This window comes from Brachyistius frenatus, unplaced genomic scaffold (assembly GCF_029030835.1).
Source record: "Brachyistius frenatus isolate BFR_SWC_R1_liver_20210118 unplaced genomic scaffold, ASM2903083v1 Contig_39, whole genome shotgun sequence".
NCBI lineage: Eukaryota > Metazoa > Chordata > Actinopteri > Embiotocidae > Brachyistius > Brachyistius frenatus.
In genome coordinates, this window is record NW_027210638.1 from 1,019,730 (window position 1) to 1,038,278 (window position 18,549).

Consider the following 18,549-nt stretch of genomic DNA (forward strand, 5'->3'; position numbering starts at 1 on the left):
TAAGTGACAAAGCTTCCCTTTCTTTGGATGTTGGAATTTATTTCCCACTTCCTATGCACAGCACAACCTGAAGTGTTTGCTGAGAGCTTCCTTTTGGGGGGTATGGTCGGGGGATTCACAGCTCCTAGGCAGCCAGTATGTGTGAGCCCATTTTTTCCCACTGTAATGGAAGTGGCTGTGAGGCCCAGAGGGGCCAGATATATCCGGAGGCCGGCCCAGCTCCAGTTGTCTTTTACCTCACAGTATATTGTCATGCCCCAATCAAGAGAACAGGCTTTGGGCTCCTTAAGAGACCAGTGGGAAACTTATTCTCATTTACATCTACCTCAGTGCTATCGCGAGGACCACAACAACTCGAATTATATACACATAACTCATTGATTATTGAGCACATGGTGGCACAGTATAAACCTCAGCTATGGCAAAGCATGTGACAGTAGTTTAGTAAAATTGCAGCACAACAACAAAAAGCTCTACTTAAAATAGACATAAAATGTTCTTTAGTGAGGTAAAGATAAAATGAGTCTATCTGTTAATCTTTCAAGCCATGCATCATCTGTATGTGGTGTGTGTTTTCAGGCTATGTGTTTGTGTGTTGGGTATGTGTGTGGCTGCGAGCTTCCTCTTTCCCCTTCATCCCCTTCTCTCTAAGCCACAGAGTGTTGCTACGACAACCCCTCGTGGTCCCTGCTGCATCGCAGCGGCCCTCAATGCCAGCACTCAGGGAACCTCCTCGCACTGGGAAGGCTGCATAAAATCGGGATAATCGCCGTCGATTATGGGACACAATGGGCTGCCGCTTCTGAAAGATTCATTCATCCTGGAAAAAGAGACTGTGGAGGGGCAAAGAGAAAGGGGCGCCTTGGTCCCTCCGCTGCTCTCCCACGGTGGGCACAGGCATGACATCAGTGGCCTGAAAGAACCGGCATTCTGGACATGCCCACTGCCCTCCCCCCATCGCTATACCCTTGCACCCCCTCCCATTCGAACCCCCTCCTTTATTTTCTCGCCCCTGCCAGTTTGGATGCAGCCCTTGGCCGGGTGAGTTGGGGCCACTGCCACTGTTTGCGTGTGAAACAAAGCCCCTAAGAAGGAAGAGAGAGGAAGCAGAGAGCTTCACATGGTACCAGCCAAGAGCAGGGATGGCTGCCTCAGCCTTCCCCTCACAGGCCCCTCTCTTGGCTGAGAGGTGCTGGTGTGACCCCAGTACCCCTTTCTCCCTCAGTGTCCCTCTTACTCCCCCCTGTAACCCCTTCTTCTCTGTCCTGGTCCCTTGCTCTCATCCCGAAAACGCACCCTTTTCCCTGAGCGAGCCCTTTGAATGACTATGACATATCAAGGGATTTAGGATGAGTGATTTCTCATGACACAACCTTTGCAAACAGATGGCATTCCTCTGGCTTTTGTTGTGCAGTTGGTCATTTGTTTGAAGAGGAAATAGCTTTCCAACACATTTCCCTAATTAGAATAATGTGATACTGCTCAATACGATGTGAAATCCCATGCTGCTGGGAGACTAGAAGGAGATCAGCGTGACACCGTCCTCACATGAATCACACAGATCATTTGTGCGTAGGACTTCAGCGCTTTGGAGTTTAATTGAATAGTGAGAATACGTGAATCTATATGTTGGAGTGTGTGTGACTTAAATGTGTGGACCTGATTTTGTGGCTATCCTTCCTTTTCAAATGGGCATGTAGTGGAGTATATATAAATATTTAAATAGAAAGAAATAAAAATGTCCACCTCATTATATATGTCCTCTTAACTACTGTAAAGAGCAGTAAACATGAACCTCTTATCTACTCTCCATCAGGATGACCTCAAATACATTAAATCTTTCATCCATCATTCCTTTGTCATTTATTCCCTTCTTAGCAATTGTGCCATTAGCAGGCATCATCATGCTCATCTCCAGTAGCCTGACCTCTCTCATGCTATCCATGGTGGCTGGATGAGTCTGGAAGGGTGCTCTCTCGGAGGATTACAGTGTCTTGGGAATGGACCGACTCTGAGGGATTTGACTCTTAAACTCAGATATTGAATCCTCCCTCCATTTCTTCTTTTTAGTTATTTATTTACTTGTAGGTTTGTTGGATGCATGTGTGCGTGTGCACCTCGGTGTGTAGCTGGTTATGTGGGTGGTGGTGGTGGTGGTGGTGGTGGAGTCAGGGGGGTGGGGGCTGAGTTTTTTTTTTGCAGACATCAGGATGGGGCATTTTAGGTTACTGTGGCTGTGCCTGGGTCTGTCGTCTGGACTGTGCTGACTTGCTCCTCTCTGGATGCTCTGGACCCGGAGTTGGAGGACAGCTGAGAGCGGCGAGCTGTCAGAAAAGCTCTGTTGTTTTCAGCCGCCGGCTGTTCCTCGGACCTCATCAGCTGAGATCTGACCACATTTTTTTGAATGGAGAAGTTGTGATCCTACTAACACTTTCTTGTGCTGGCTCGCTCTTAAATACCAAAGGCTGGAGATTTGACCCTGGTCAATGTATATAGTACTTACCTCAACGAAATGAAGTAAGTACTGTGCTTTTATGGTTTTAGGCACTATGTCCTCTAACTCCTTTTAATTTGAAGTCTTTTGCTTCAGTCACTTTAAGATGAACTAACTTAAACAATATGTCTATATGTAAAATATACAAGTTTTTGTATGAAGTGCACAGGTGAAAAGAGAATTATAACTTAAAAGAATTTGAATATGTCAGTTTAGATTGTATGTAACCTGGATAGGTGTTAAGTCCTTCATTAATTCTTCATGGCTTTACTGGCCTGTAATGCAATTAATCTGACTAAACCCTTGGGCCACGATTAACCGGTTTAAAAGATGATCCCATTACAGACTGAGAAGCAGAAACTGTACATTTGTGTGCATTCTTGTGCTCATCTGAATTCTGATTTTCTGCTGAACAGTTTTTTGTGAAATCCGATTATAGTCAAAGAATCCTACTTTATGTTTGGCTATTTAACAACTCAGTGATATGTTTTGCATTCAGTTTCTAAAAGAAGCAGCTCATTTAACTCAATGGACGCTGAAAACTTTGAAGCTTAATATCTCAGAATTATTTGTTAGGGCCCAGAGAAATAATTCAGAGCTCATGCAATGTTAATCAAATCTAAAATTATGTTTGAGAAGAATTTTCCATCCAGAAAAATGACTCCATAACATAAAAAAAAAAAAACCACTTTGCTATTTTTCACTGGTGTGAAATATATAATTCTCTGATGACTCTCGGCTATATATTATCATATTCATCTATTACTGGGTCCCACAAACCTGCTCTCTTATCTGTCGCTGACCTGGTGAGAGGAGTGCTAATGAGAGGATCATGACAGAATATCGCCTGCTTCTTCCCTTAGTGCTAAAAATATCAAAAGGGAGAGAAAAGGGGGAAAAAATTAATTAACAGAACTCATCATTCTTCTGGAATGGGGTTACTCAGTAGTACCAATTTTTCAGCATTTTATTTCTGGTTTTCTTTACAGATTCCTCCAGTTTATTAAGAAATAACACAAAGGTAGAATTTAAAGAGGCTGCTATTTGCCTGCTGTTTGCGTGTACTTTCTGTATTTCACACTTCACTTTGATATTAAAAAGAGGAGATAGGACGGGTCCATCTGTGTGCCTGGAAGTTGACCAGGTGGTCTTCCTATAGCCAAGCTTTCACCGCAACAATACACAAAGCTGGAGGAGGTGTGTGTAAGTGTGTGAGGCTGTGTGTGTGTGTGTGTGTGTGTGTGTGTGTGTGTGTGTGTGTGTGTGTGTGTGTGTGTGTGTGTGTGTGTGTGTGTGTGTGTGTGTGTTTTCATGTAGAATTATCAGTGATGGCTTACACAACAACAATAACACAGTGAAGAGCCTTTGTTTGGGATGAACTTCTCCAAATGTGGCCTATTGATTTGAGCTCCATGTCCTGCCTTTGATCAAGTTCAGCTTTGAAAGAAAAAGCAACAACTTGACAGCCAGCATGATTAATATCTCTGAAGTGTTTGGACTTCATCGTGAACTATGTGGGGAGGGTTTGAGGACCAAAAGAATTTTGCTTCACCATTGAAGCTTCCATTTGTGCGTTTTTGGACATGAACCCCAGGGGTGAGGTGAAGGTCAAAGTCACATTATATCCTCTTTGCTGTTATTTGTAATCCGTCACAGCAGACATTTTCATGGGCTTATTGGAGATGAATAGCAACACAGATATTTTAATTTCCTCCTAGACAAAAAAAGATGTCAAACCAAGCAAGACAATATGATCTATTGATTGATATATTGATATTTTGATATATTGTCTGATGGAGTTATTGGACACCTGGCTAATTGGTGACATATACAGCTGGCTCACATCTCACTAATAAACTCATTCACACCTCGATGAGAGACGAAAAAGTCTCTGTGCTGTCTTGTATGGGAAATCACTTTTCATTCAATTAATCCTGCTTAGCCCCTTCTTCCTGCTGTTGAATGTGAGGTTTCTAGTCATTCTAAAAATAACTCCCATGTAGTCATAACACAGAGAGAGCTAAACAATATAAGAGGGTGTATAAGTCTTCAATAGTGAACTTTTTTTTTTTCATGCAAATTTAGTCTGTTTGGTGCTCTTGGTAATTTTTCTTTCTCGCCATCTGTTTCTCTTTTTCTTCGCTGTCTGCAGGGATTTGCAGAAACACTCTCCAAAGGACTTATGTTGGTGTTTGTTTATAGTGTGAACCACCACATATAGAAATTAATTAAAAACATACATAATAAATTCCAATAAGACTATTCTGATATTTGTCTGCTTAGTTTAAAATTTGTATTCAGATTTTCTTGCTTCGTTACTGTTCACTAAATGTCTGATGTATAACAGCATTTTTTTTTTGTGCATTTTTCTAAATAGAATTCTGCTTAATCAGTGCACAGATGTCTATAAAGTTAACCAAAACTAAACAGTTATAGTTTTATGAAAATATAAAGCAACTTCTTCACATGAGTCTGAACAAAATTCTGTTCTAAAGAGATATACACAATACGCTTTTAATAAAACAGACTTGAGATGCTGTATAGCCCCAAAGGGCTGCAATTTTACAAGCAGCAGCTTGTAGTCAGCTTCCATCTGTTGGATGCTATAGTAACCATGAACAGCGTTGGAGTGACAGCTTGGCAACACTTGAATGCTTAACATTTTTAATTATGCACAGTTTTCTTTTTAACTTTATACAGTTTTCAGGGACATTATACAAATCCAAATGATGTGTTTTCTACATGTCACCTCAGAGCCAAACATAACATATATATGACCATGCAATGTATACTCAATAGAGTCAGTGGTTTTGCATTTCGTAAATAGCCCCTCTCATTTGGTTCTTTCTTTTTCTCTTTTCTCACAGTGCCAACAGTATGCCTAAACAAGTGGAGGTGAGGATGCATGAGAGTCACCTGGAGCCCATCGAGGCCAGGCCTCAGTCAAAATGTGCCAAAATGTGCTCCAAACTGTTCAAGAACCTTCTGCTCACACTCACCGTCCTCGGTAAGTCACCACATCATCACCTGTTTTTCTTTCTTACATTAAGGACCTAAAAAAAAAAAACATGGCACGCTAAAGATGGACACTGACAACGACTGAGCTCAGTCTTCTGTTAACTCAGAGCTCGATTATGTAGTTTGCTTGCAATATGAGGAGGAGATGCCATCTGTTCTCAGTGTACCAGACAGTAAGATGATTGGGTGTTCTGACCTTCCCCAGCTCTGTGCCACCTGTTGCTATCAAAAGCTGTGGACACCCAAACAGCCTCTGGTGGTGCATGGGAAGTATTGTGATTATAGCAGTGGCTCTTTGCACTGCAGGGGAAGATTTTGTGGAAAAAAAGAAAGGGCATGAAAGCAGTGATCCAATTTCTGTTTAAATCTTAAATTAGATTTGTTTAAGCAGCACATATTTTTTTATACTTTTTGTATCTGACAAGCTATGTGGTCCCTATCAGGTTTACCATTTTAAAATCACTGGCTGTGAACCTTAAAACTGTCTAAATGCACATCAGTGTGCTTATTTAACTTGTTTAATTTCTATCTGTATCCTGCTTAAATGGATGTGTGCTTGTCTGAGCGTGTGTGGTGTGTACATCCCATGCCACTTGGCAGAACTCTTGCAAAGCAAGCGAGCTAGCCTGATCATTGATTATCTGTCACTTGGCAGATAAGAGGCTGAATGGGAACTTGCAAATGGGCCAAAGAGAAGGCACAGGAAATTAAGCGCCATCCAAAATCATTGGGTGTGCAGAAACCACAGGATGCTGCTAGACTGGAGGATAGATTGAAGCACAGAAGACAACTTAGTTAAAAAGAAAAAAAAAAACCTGGAGGGCTTTTGATTCCAGTGTGTGTTATTAAACAACATATCAGGCTGTGTTATTTTTGGCAGAGGAAGTAGAGCCCCAGGGGAATTTTTGAGTTTTGTCTGGCTTAAGACAGACAGACTCAGAGGCCAACGACCAGGCCTGGTGAGCAGTGGGGGGGCTAGGGGGGGGGGGGTGTCAGAGCACCCAGAGGTCAACTTCACTTTCTGGCAGGAACAGTGTGTGGCAGGAAAATGACTGTTAGTTAGAAGAGGCATTATGTCTCTAAGGGTCAAAAATTATTATTTTTCTTTTTCTGTCATTTATTGAATATTTGCCTTTTTCATTTTCCTGACCAGAAAGTGAAAAAAGAAATCCTTGAAAACATTTTGGGTTTGCAGAGATTAGAGATGCTCCACCAGGGAATCTGACATGCTGCCTCCCCTTCCTGCTTCAAAGAAATCTGATCCTAATCCTTCATGAGCTTTACTCTCCCTTAGCAGGTTTCCGTTTAATCTCTACAACCCACTGTCCTCCCTATGCATGTATCAGACAGCCTCTTGTACAGAACGACTGAACTGATAAGGTGGGGGGCAGTTATTAAGATATATTTGGGAACAAAGCATCAGTCATTTGTTTTTTCATGGTTTGAGTTTAAACTCGAGTGCCACAGAAAACAGCCATTTTTTAAAGTTTTACTGACATATGTCACTTCTATTTCCCTGAAATCCTAATTATCTGACTGAGTTTAGATGTGTTTCTATTTTGCAATAAAACACCCTTTCACTCTTTCCCACTTCTCTTTGCGCTTAAGGTGTGATCTTGGGAGCTGTATCAGGAATGTTGCTTCGTGTTGCTTCCCCGATTCATCCAGATATTGTCATGGTAATTGCGTTTCCTGGAGATATCCTGATGAGGATGCTGAAGATGTTGATCCTGCCACTCATCATCTCCAGTTTAATCACAGGTGCAGTGTGACAGATCACAAATCGAATACATTAAGAAGAATGGATATTTTACATACTACACCGGTGTCTTTGCAATTTATATATCAACACCTGATAGCAGTGAACAACTCAACGTACATTTGAGTCGACTGATTACAAGAGCAAATACATTTTCCATCTACACCTTTCTCTGCAGTAACACAATTAAAATTGTGTTAGATACTGCACTCCTGATTCTGAAGTCATAATTTGGTAGTTATGATTTAATTTGTCATGCACTTGATCAAACACCCTTACATAATCCCCTAATGGTCTTTGCATTTAACCCTCATGTCCCACCCCTCATGACTCAGCATTGAGTCAACATTTCCATTCAATAAGACCAAAGTAATGACCAGGTAAACATGATCTTGCTTGTTTTGGGTGCAGGTCTGGCCGGTCTGGACGCCAAATCTAGCGGTCGCCTGGGCACCAGAGCTATGGTCTACTACATGACCACCACTATTATTGCTGCTATCCTGGGAGTCATCCTAGTGTTAGTCATCCACCCTGGCAACCCTAAACTGAAGGAGAATCTGGGCCAGGGCGAGAAGAACGATGACGTGTCCAGCTTGGATGCCTTCTTTGATCTGATCAGGAACCTGTTCCCAGAGAACCTGGTGCAGGCTTGTTTCGAGCAGGTAATGGATGCAATGGATTTATGATAAACGCCAAAAAAAGGACTGTATGTGAGATACAAAGGGCACTTTTAGTCTTTGATGAGTGGTATCACTTAATATGGACTAGTCAGAGAAATTAAAAACCTGTGTTTGGAAATGGTCAGGCTTGGGTGTTTTTGGACAGTCTAGCAGGTGGATTTATTAACAGAGAAACACAAATGCAATTTCTCAGTTTAGATGCATGTGTCATAAGCAGTTTATTAAACTGGCCCAAGATTCATGATCCAGACAATCACAAATATATTTTACTCTTTTTTTTATTTCAGATCCAGACAGTCACCAAGAAGGTGGAGGTGATTGTTGAGGAGGATGTCAATGCCACCACTGTGGAGGGCCTAGTCGCGAATATCACCAAGGAGCCTCAGTTCCTCATCAAAAAGTCACTGCAATTCAAAAGTGGCATGAATGTTTTGGGTATGTAACACTTATTTTAACTGAAGACTCACAGCATTGTATGGGGACAATCAACATTTAACAAGTCTAAGAGTGTAAAACCCTGTAGGCACGGTGCTTTGAGCTTAATACCAGCATGGCGAAAAAAAATATTGCATTTTTAGTATTGCATTTACAGGTTTAACAGGAGCAAATAAATAGAAAAGTCTAATGTTTTTTTCACTGAAATTCCTACCATCTTCTCATAATAATTCCCTGATGTTGGAGACTGGACTTCAAAGTTTGATACATTTGTGATTTTCCGTCACAGGTCTGATTGGTTTCTTCATCGCATTCGGCATCTGCATGGGTAAGATGGGAGAGAGGGCCAGACTCATGATTGAGTTCTTCAGTATCCTCAATGAGATTGTGATGAAGCTCGTCATCATGATCATGTGGTTAGTATCAGTTCAGATTGTCATTCGACTTACAGTTGTATTTTGAAATTCATTTTGAAAGTCAAAATTATTTTTTTGTTTATGACAAGGTATTTAACTAGTTATTCGAACATATAAAAATATCATATCTATGTAAAACAGAATTTGACAAACATCTTTTCTGTGTCTAAAGCTAAAATTAAGTTGATAACATGTTTGGTTTTTGTTTTTTTTATGTCATCAGGTACTCTCCCTTCGGTATTGCCTGTCTGATTTGTGGCAAGATCATCTCCATCAAGGACCTGGAGGTGGTGGCCAGGCAGCTGGGCATGTACATGGTGACTGTGATTATCGGCCTCATCATCCACGGAGCGATCTTCCTGCCTAGCATTTACTTTGTTATCGTCAGGAAAAACCCCTTCACCTTCTTCCTGGGCATCTTCCAGGCCTGGATCACTGCTCTGGGGACAGCTTCCAGGTCAGCATCAATGGATCGATGGATGAACAGCTGGGTTAATGGATGAATGTGTCTTAATATTTGTACAAATATTTACACAAGTATAATCTGCTTCCTCATTTTCCCTCCAGTGCTGGTACACTGCCTGTCACCTTCCGTTGTCTGGAGGAGAATCTGGGTATTGACAAAAGAGTCACTCGTTTTGTGCTCCCAGTCGGTGCCACCATCAACATGGATGGAACTGCTCTGTATGAAGCCGTGGCTGCCATCTTTATTGCCCAAATGAACGGTATCCACCTTGACCCTGGACAGATTGTCACCGTCAGGTCAGAAAAACACTTATGCTTTGCACACGAGAGCCATTTAATTTCACTGGGTTCACAGTTAAAACCATATACTTTGTACAGAACAAAATAAAAATAAATCCATGGTTATAGTTATTGTAAGTTGAAAGATTTAGTTCAGAAATAACTTTGTGAAAGAAAAGGTTTATTAAATGGACCCCATCTTCCCTTAAAGATGAATTTGACTGCAGACAAAAGTACTTTTAGTCATAAGAGTAAGGATTTTCACTATTCAAAGAGGCTTTAAATGGAGTCTTAAATGCACTTCAGCAAACACAGTAAGCTCTGAATAAATGAGGACAAACTCAGCGGTAGTGTAGAGACATTTAACAGTGAGCAGGGAAGCCTGCATGGCTAAAAGCAGCAAATTTAGAAAATAAATTCATAGTGCATCAAATAGACCACCAGGAGGTGGCAGCTGCATGTCCCAGTGTCGTGTCACATGCACAGGCAGGAAGAGAAACAACAACCACTTGCTCTTTTTTTTTTTTTTTTTTTTTTTTTTTTCTTTTATCTGGAACAATCTTTCCCCAAACACTACTTCTCATAATAGAGTGAGTTGAGGATGGATGACCTTCATTCTGACATTTTTATGGCATATAAATCGATGAACCCTCAAATTAAACATCCTATCGCTCACATTTCAACCTCTCTCTATGAACGACGGAGGACCCACTCCTCTGCTCTTTACACAAGCACCATAGAGAATAAATGTTCTCATCTGTGGCTGTGGGATGTAGCGATGTCACGGTCATCGGTGTCTGAGGAGTTATGGCGCGGTGTAGAGTGGGGTTTTGGTGGATGTGGTTAGGTGTAGTGGCTTTGAAGAATGTGATGGAGTGCTGCTTTCCTGTGTTTTTCATCCAGTCTGACAGCCACATTGGCCAGTGTTGGAGCTGCCAGCATTCCCAGCGCCGGCCTCGTGACTATGCTGTTGATCCTGACTGCCGTAGGCCTGCCGACCCAAGACATCAGTCTGCTGGTTGCTGTCGACTGGCTGTTGTAAGTTCGACAAAAGAAAAATGTGTATTGTGGTTACACACCGAGTCTTCTCTTTGCCTGTACAAATCCCTCCCAGTATTTTTCTTAATGAAATCATCCAAATCTATCTTTCTTACTTTTTTCTCTCTCCTCAGGGATCGATTCAGGACCTCAGTGAATGTGGTGGGTGACTCCTACGGTGCAGGCATCGTGTACCACATGTCGAAGGCAGAGCTGGAAGAGCTGGACGCACACGCGGCTAAATCCGACGACATCGAAATGATGACGAAGACCCAGTCTTATTACGATGACATGAAGAACCACCACGAAAACAATTCCAACCAGTGCGTCTTAACCGCTACCGCTACCACAACTGCTAGTGCCACTGCTAACAATCCTGTCGTAGTAGATGAATGCAAGGTACAATTAATGCTTACAGACGTAGAGACTTGTATATAACCCTCTCTGTTGTTGCATGCTCACCCTGCACCTCTGCTTGATTCTGTTTGTTTCATTCATTGCATCTTTGTACACAACAATGTAAATACAACCACTGTTATTTTACCTCAGTAGCAGAGCAAAAGAGCAACAGATGCATGTGTACATATGTATTTCTTTCTTCTGGAATAGCAGCTTTTGTGTTATAAATACATCCAAAACTGTAATTATAAAATATCAGTGCATACATATTTAGGGTACATCAGCTCTCCCTCTATAGTTAGCTTTATTTGATCACTGTAACCTGGTGGGTATTGGCTCTAAATCAAAAAGCAGAGCCAGATAATCCTCATTATGACTCTGAGGAATTATTTAACAGCCCCCCCTCTATCAAAAGTTCATAATACATTTGCTTTCCAAAAAATGTCCTGATGAAATAATGTTTCCATTGAGAGTCTCCGTAATAATTTTAGCTCTTATTTTATTTTTGAGCAGCTTAGAGCCATTCAATGTTTCTTATTTGAATTATTTTACTGTTTCCAAAGGGTCACCATTTGCTGTAGGATTAAAGGTAGTGAGAGGAAAGTGTTACAGATAATTAGCAGTTCATATATTCCCTACATACACCCATCTACCACGCTGTTATGAGTCACTCCCTGCCAGGGCTTCTGCATTTTGACACCATCTATTTCTGCCCATTGTGAGAACTGTGCTGTGAAATGGAGAACTGCGAAGTAGCTCCCATTATGTAAAACATGATGCAGTCTGAATCCCATGGCTGAATGTATTCCGGGCTTTTTAGAATAATATCTGGGAGTTCAGGCTACTTGTTCCCTGACACACTTGCCCACTCACACCCAGGTGGGAAAGGTCTACTGATGAGCCTATTCATTTATTAAAGGATGAAGGGTGTTGCCTAGCAACGGCGGTAACCTGTCACACCAGCAATCTGTCCATAGTCAAAAGTTATGTCCTCCCTTCTGAATCTCCATAGAAATTTACATATAAATGTGACACAAAAGCTTGCTATTTCCGGTATCTACCGTGACATTATTTTTCTCTTTTCTGTTTCATTTTACCTGTAAATATTTTAACTCACATTTCTAACCCCATTCCAGATATGCAAACCACTGTAGAGTGCTTGCGAAATAGCTAAAACATAACAATGCATTCATTCTGTAGTGTTTGTACCTTGTTTTCATGCAGTGTGTATATTTTGTATTCATAATTGATTCATTTATATATATTTTTTACTGCCTGTTGAGTCTGTGGTCATCATCCATTTGTGGTCTGTTCCCAATTCAGTTAAAGAAACTCCCCAGTTAGGACTACCATAAGCATGATCACCAGTGGTTGTCCAGGAGTTCCAGTATTCGTCCATAGTTTTTGCATGTTGCAAAATAGCAATGTTACCTAAGAGGCTGTGTTTTAATTGCCAAAGTACCACAATTACGATGACCAAAATAATTAAGAATGTTGTAAGGGATAATCTGGCAAGTAATTGAATGTTTACAGTCATGTGTATTATCTAAAACATTTACCTCAACACCTGGCCTTTAAAAACGGGATGTATCAGAATAGATCAGTAAAGGTGCTTTTCTGATGACATAAGAATAAATCGTGGTCAGTCACAGTTTATAAGTTTTATAAGCCTGACTGACCAATCAGATTTTTTTTTAGCTGAAATTTGATCATATTATCTCACAAGTGAGACTCATTAATGCAATGTTACTGTACATTATTTTATCCAAAGATTGATAGCAAATGAACTGTGTTTTTTTTTTTAATCTGTGCCTTGGATCCACTGTTTAGATCTCCCTGCTAACTGCTTGCAGGTAACCTCAGCCACTAACGGCTCTGCTGCGGAGTGCACGCTTGTTGAGGAGGAACCATGGAAACATGAATAATGGCAGCACAGAGATCCCCTGCTCCTGGGCTCCACAAGCTTTCCTATCTGGTGATAAAAAAAGAGTGAATGAAAAGTCACACGAACAGAACTACTAATTTTTTTTAATGTAGTTTAGATTTCTTTTCTTTCTTTTCTTTTTTTTATTAGTCCCTTTAAGAGTTTTTGTAACTGTCTATCTGACTGATATATAATACTAATTCACTTAACCGTGAAATGATAACATAGGTATACCTCACCTGTTAGAGCGCAGTTATGTCCTGTATAGCAAATACTTGCACAACATACTTCAAGGCTTGAGGAAGGAAAGAAAGGAGAAAAATAAAGTTAGATAAGATATTCTTAGCAATACAACCTGGTTCTACATTTATATAAAGAGAGAAGAAGTGGCTGTATGACATGGGGATGCACTGAGACCATCTTCCAAGTTTCATGAAGGTGATTCATTATTCTAATGTCAGAGGATGAGTGGGAGTTAGAGCATTAATCATGACAACCAATGTAATTTGTACTGAATTTCCCTGCTTTACATCCCTGTCAGTACCATCACAATGTGAGCAGAAGCCCACTGCTTTTACTTTTCAGCTTAGTCTCTTAGAAGATAACAGTCAGTCTTTAAAGTGCATCTGACTGCAATTATGTTTGCCCAATATTAGCCACTATCCCAGAGGACTAGCAAACTGATGAAAGGGTAGCAGTCAGGGAGAACAATAGATAAGAGGAAAAACCACACTGAGCCTCATAACCTACAAGCACTATTAAAAGTAAAATTATAAAGCACAAATCATACCATGGAGCCCGTTTATATCCCCCTCTTTGTTTTCCTTTTTATGTCTACTGTAAAGAAATGGGACTTGTTTTTCTTTGTGTCACCTGTTGAGTGAGATTTAAAACTAATTTGTGTTTGTGATAGAAAGAGAGAGAGAGAGAAAGCTAGGGTTAAAAACATGACCAAGTCAATTATAGGGACCAAACAGACAGAAAATCAATCAACTCACAGAGGCCTTTGAACTGCCTCTATGACGTCATCCGCAACACATTCTTACATTTTCTTAAGTCGTCCATTTAGAACTGGCTGGCGCAGCAGTTTGATGTTATTACTTTTTCTGATGAAAACTCAAAACTTAATGCTTAGAAAATCACTGCCCTAAATATAAAACTTTATACAGAAACTTCTCTTAAACCCCCCCAAAAAAACTTTATGATGCCAATGAAATTAAAAAGGTTCAAAATAAACCTGTAAAATATGACATTCCTTAATAAATTGTAGCACAAGTAAAATATTATATAAAGAGCACAAATAAAGTAAAAGAGCACAAACGAAACCAAAATGCCAATTAGGTTGATTTTCAGTCAGTGGCATAATCAAAGTCATGCATATTATTGCTCCATGTCGACACGAGTAAAAAAAAAAAAAAAAAACCCACTATAAACACAATGAAAGTAAGGTACTCAGGCTTGTATGTTTACTCTTTTACAGGAAAAAAAAAAAAAATCTTATAATCCTAGAATGTTTACTGGCTCTCTGAAGCTTTTTCACCTCAAGGAAATGGCCTCTTAACAGCACAACTTTTGAAAGCTTTGACTATAAGAAATGTTAACAGTTTATTGCAAAGGTCTTTGTTAAAAGAAAGTAATATTATAAGATGATTATATGACAGGAAGGGACGTTTCCTAGCACATATAATAAAGCACACGCACATTTTTTCCAACTACATTCCAGTGGTTGAACGCTGCTGTGAACCAGTGTAGTATCTGAAAGCACAGACAGATTGAACACTGCCAGAGCACACGTCACCAGAAACATTAAAAAAAAAAAAAGAAAACAGTGCAGCACTCGGCTGTTAGATGGATTCTTGGTTTGCACAAACAGAGACAGATCATTGATATAACACTCTTCGGGTACACTTGCCAGCTTCTTGTTTAGCCAGACCTAAAAAGGTAAACAACAATATATTTTTGCCACCAGAGCTCAAGACTGTTTCTACAAACCCTAGATGCTGCAGCTGTGTGTCCATAACAAGGCATTTTAGGAAACCGAGAACAGAGCAATGGACTCATATATACGCATAATGACAGAATGTTGCCAACTATCAGGTAATAAAAGTATAATCATCTCATAGAACCAAATGACTTAAAAAGGTGGCAAACACAAAAACAAAGCAGGACTACTGGCTGTTAATCTTTTTTAGCCTGTGTGAGTGAGAGGTGAGATGTCTGCGATGTGGGTGTGGATTTGATTTCTTTATCAGCATTGTATCCTTCTTGTTTTTTTTTTTCCATTTGTTCTAAATGATGACCTTGCCTTGAAGGTGTTCACTTCAAACAAATGCCAATTAAAGTAGAAGTAGGAACCTTAACACAAGATGTAGTGCAGCACTCTGTGCTTTAGTTCCTGAAAACACACTCTCAGAAGACATCTTTTCTTTTCTTTTCTTTTTAAACTCGGCTAACAGAAGTGTGCTTTGATACAACATGGTGTGCACTTGGTGTTCTGCTCAACACACCTTATAGACTGACGCATATACACACACACACACACCTGTTGTTGTTTTTTTCCACATGCACACATATAAGCGCACATGCAAACTATTTTAAACCTTGAAGGTCATGACATCTATAAGTGTAACCACTGCACTGACACCCTATTAGGCTCTTTGAGCTTCATCTTTTGACCTTGTGATCTTCAGGAAAAAAAACAAAATCTCTCCAGCAAGGAGATGATGCAGACCAGTGTTACCGATGGGGATTGAGTGTTTGACCACTATTATGTTCAAACTCACAGTCTTAGAAGCATGAATTAAAAGAAAAATTATAATTATTTTTTGCACCACTATCTTAAAAAGCATGATATTTTGAAGTGCCTCCTTGCACTTTGTGTATATATTGTAGGTAACAGATGTTTTTTTGTTTTGTTTTGTTCCTTTTTTTCTTTTGGGGGGCATTGAAATGGTATGTAGGAATATAGTTTCATTGCTGTGACATTTTTAATGTAATCCTCTAGAAAAAAAAAATCATCTATGTCCTGAGTAAAATTAGACTAGACAAAATGTATAGAGGAGCTCGTATAATAAATTGCTTGTTTTTTTTATTCTCTAATAGCTGTTAACTAGTTGTTTTACTTACGCGTTACACACCAATATATAAATATCTTTTTTTTTTTTGTATCTAATGTAAGCATTTTGAATGTTTGTTCCATGAAGATATAAGCAGTGTGAATTCATTTTCATTGTACATACATAAATATATAATTGTTCTGTTCAGCGACAATGCAGAATATTCCAGAAATTACAGTGATCCTGGAACGAACACTGTTTGCATGAAAAGGAGAAAGAAAGACAGCGAGGAAGAGCGAAATTTAAAAAAGAAAAAAGAGTAAGGGGAAGTTTCTGGTTTGACAAGGGGGCCAACATGAGTTATTTTGGTGGAAATTACTGTGATAAAGGTTCTTGAAAAGAGAGACAAATAAAGGAAAAGGTCAAATTTTCCCTGTATGTAGGATAGAGCGGGGAATCAAACACAGCTTATCGGTTGTAATGAGTGAAGGAACAAACAACATCAATTGTATTTAAATGCCTGTTCCAGTTTAGAGCAACATTCCTCAGGTGGCTCATCTGAAATATTTTCAAAGGAGTAAACTGGCTTTAGTCTCAGGCGTCTTTGTTTACCTGGTGTATGTGCATTCAAAGCTGCAAGACATGGATATCTAGATCTCTTAGACTCTGTGTTAGCCTTTCTACATTCCACATCTTCTCACGTTCGACCTCCGTCATCTCATCAACATCACGGAGGTTTATAGAAATCCCACTCAGTAAACTGCCTTTACTCCACTTGCCTTTTTGCTTTCTACACAGAAACTATATGCACAAACACCTGGAACCTGCTCAGCTAAGTGGTACTGATTACATGGAAACCGATTGACACGACATAAGATTCAGTATTTCTTCAAGCTTGTCCTTTTCCACCGAAATGTGTCTTTTTGAAGAAACTCCTAAAAAGAGCTGATAACCTGTCTCACTCCTGCCTACAATGTGCTTTCCTGATCTTACTTTTCGAGGCCTTCCCTCTTTGTAAAGCTGTTGTAATCTTGATGTAAAGGCAGAGAGTATGTGTGGGGGAAATACACTATTGAGAAAAAAAAAAGACAAAAAAATAAATCATGAATTCTTTCCTCAGTCTATGGTATACATAAAAATCTGTTTCTACATATCAATAAGTGTTGTACCTTTGGTGTACATATACAAATATAACTAATAAATGTTGATTCATAACTAAACTTGGCTGATCTTTGGAGATTTTTTTCAGAAGGTATGAATTTTTTTTCTTGTTACATAAGTATACAATCCCACACATGCCCACGCACAGAAATACATTATTTATGTTCATTTCAGTTGATCTAATTATGACACCCAGACTGTAGAAAATCTAATTTTTACCAAAGCATTACTCCAAAAGGTGAAATATTGTAAAATAAGTGGATTACATTGACTATTATCTATTTACTTAAGGGCTAAAAAAGCTGAAATGGACAATAAATTGTTCAATGGCAATTATTAAGCACATCTAGCCTGCTTTGTCATCGATATATTTAAAGATTAAGGTAATAAGTAATATCGACAATTTTCCAGGGGGACCCACACTAAAGAAAAAAAGCTTTGCTGAACACAAGCTTGTGAAAAGAGGTCAAATGTGAACTTTTAGGATAGCTGATGCAATGTGAATGAACTCCAGACCAAACACTCAGATCCAGGATGGTTGGTGCTAGATTGGTTCAGCTGTAGAGATGCACCCCCTAAACTCTACACTGCTACTATTGGTTGTTTCTCTGTCTGTCATTTCATCCCCAACCCTATAATCTAAGCCCTAAACTTGACCCTCCCACAACCTAACAACAACCAACCAGAGTTCCCTCCCTGTGATCCAATCTGGCACCAGCAATCCAATAGGTGTCCCATGCCAAGTGCAAGACACTGAGTTTGAGGAATGTTAAGTTTGAAAATTGCTCTCTAGAGGTGATGGCCCAGGTGAATGTATGCAAGAGGTAGTATGACACCGCACCGTTATCATAGAAAATTTTTGCCGTAACTCTACTGTTAACTGTCTGAAAAGTGTCTTACATAAAGTATATTACATGTAATATTTGAATAAAAGTTCACTTCTCCAGCATACTTTTAGCTACATACAAGCTAAAACATTTGACTTTTGTTGCTATTTGCTGGCTGATATATAGCCATTACTCTCCACTGCATCACTGCTTATAAAGCTTTAACAAGCACGAGCAAAACTAGTGCAATATATTCACAAAAATTCACTAAATGTTACTACACAAATTATGGTTGAGTAGGAAAGAGAATGCATGTTGTTCTCAATGCCCAAAATTATTGCAGCATTCCACCTGAGCAGCTTCATGAAAGTATTTAATGACTTAGTGCAGTGTATAATAAATGCATGCTGAAAAAAAACAGTTATTGTTCCCTCTTGTCAGTTTGACTACATTGCATGCATTTTAATACTGGAGAGATGCCATCTCCATTTTTCTAAATGACTGTGTCACTCTTTGTTTTCTGTGTTAACATGTTCTCGCATGACGACCCTGGTGTCATGGAAACCTCACTTCCTCTTATGTGGTAGCGATGTAACCA

At 39.6% G+C, this 18,549-nt stretch overlaps 1 protein-coding gene across 3 annotated transcripts in view; it reads left to right on the forward strand.

Annotated features, from left to right (window-relative positions):
- The window catches only part of LOC138622826 (excitatory amino acid transporter 2-like), a 29,846-nt gene extending 12,663 nt beyond the window's left edge, over positions 1–17,183 (forward strand). The window contains exons 1-11 of one of the 3 annotated variants that reach the window (XM_069701910.1): positions 2,275–2,517; positions 5,362–5,501; positions 7,121–7,273; positions 7,683–7,933; positions 8,239–8,386; positions 8,676–8,802; positions 9,026–9,259; positions 9,370–9,564; positions 10,450–10,584; positions 10,719–10,983; positions 12,837–17,183. In XM_069701910.1, the coding sequence (XP_069558011.1) occupies positions 2,513–2,517; positions 5,362–5,501; positions 7,121–7,273; positions 7,683–7,933; positions 8,239–8,386; positions 8,676–8,802; positions 9,026–9,259; positions 9,370–9,564; positions 10,450–10,584; positions 10,719–10,983; positions 12,837–12,908 (1,725 nt within the window). In that variant the 5' untranslated portion in view covers positions 2,275–2,512 and the 3' untranslated portion in view covers positions 12,909–17,183. Of the gene's footprint in view, positions 1–2,274; positions 2,518–5,361; positions 5,502–7,120; positions 7,274–7,682; positions 7,934–8,238; positions 8,387–8,675; positions 8,803–9,025; positions 9,260–9,369; positions 9,565–10,449; positions 10,585–10,718; positions 10,984–12,836 lie in introns of those variants that run through there. The other 2 variants (XM_069701912.1, XM_069701911.1) reach the window with 2 other exon arrangements.
- Positions 17,184–18,549: the final 1,366 nt, after the last annotated feature.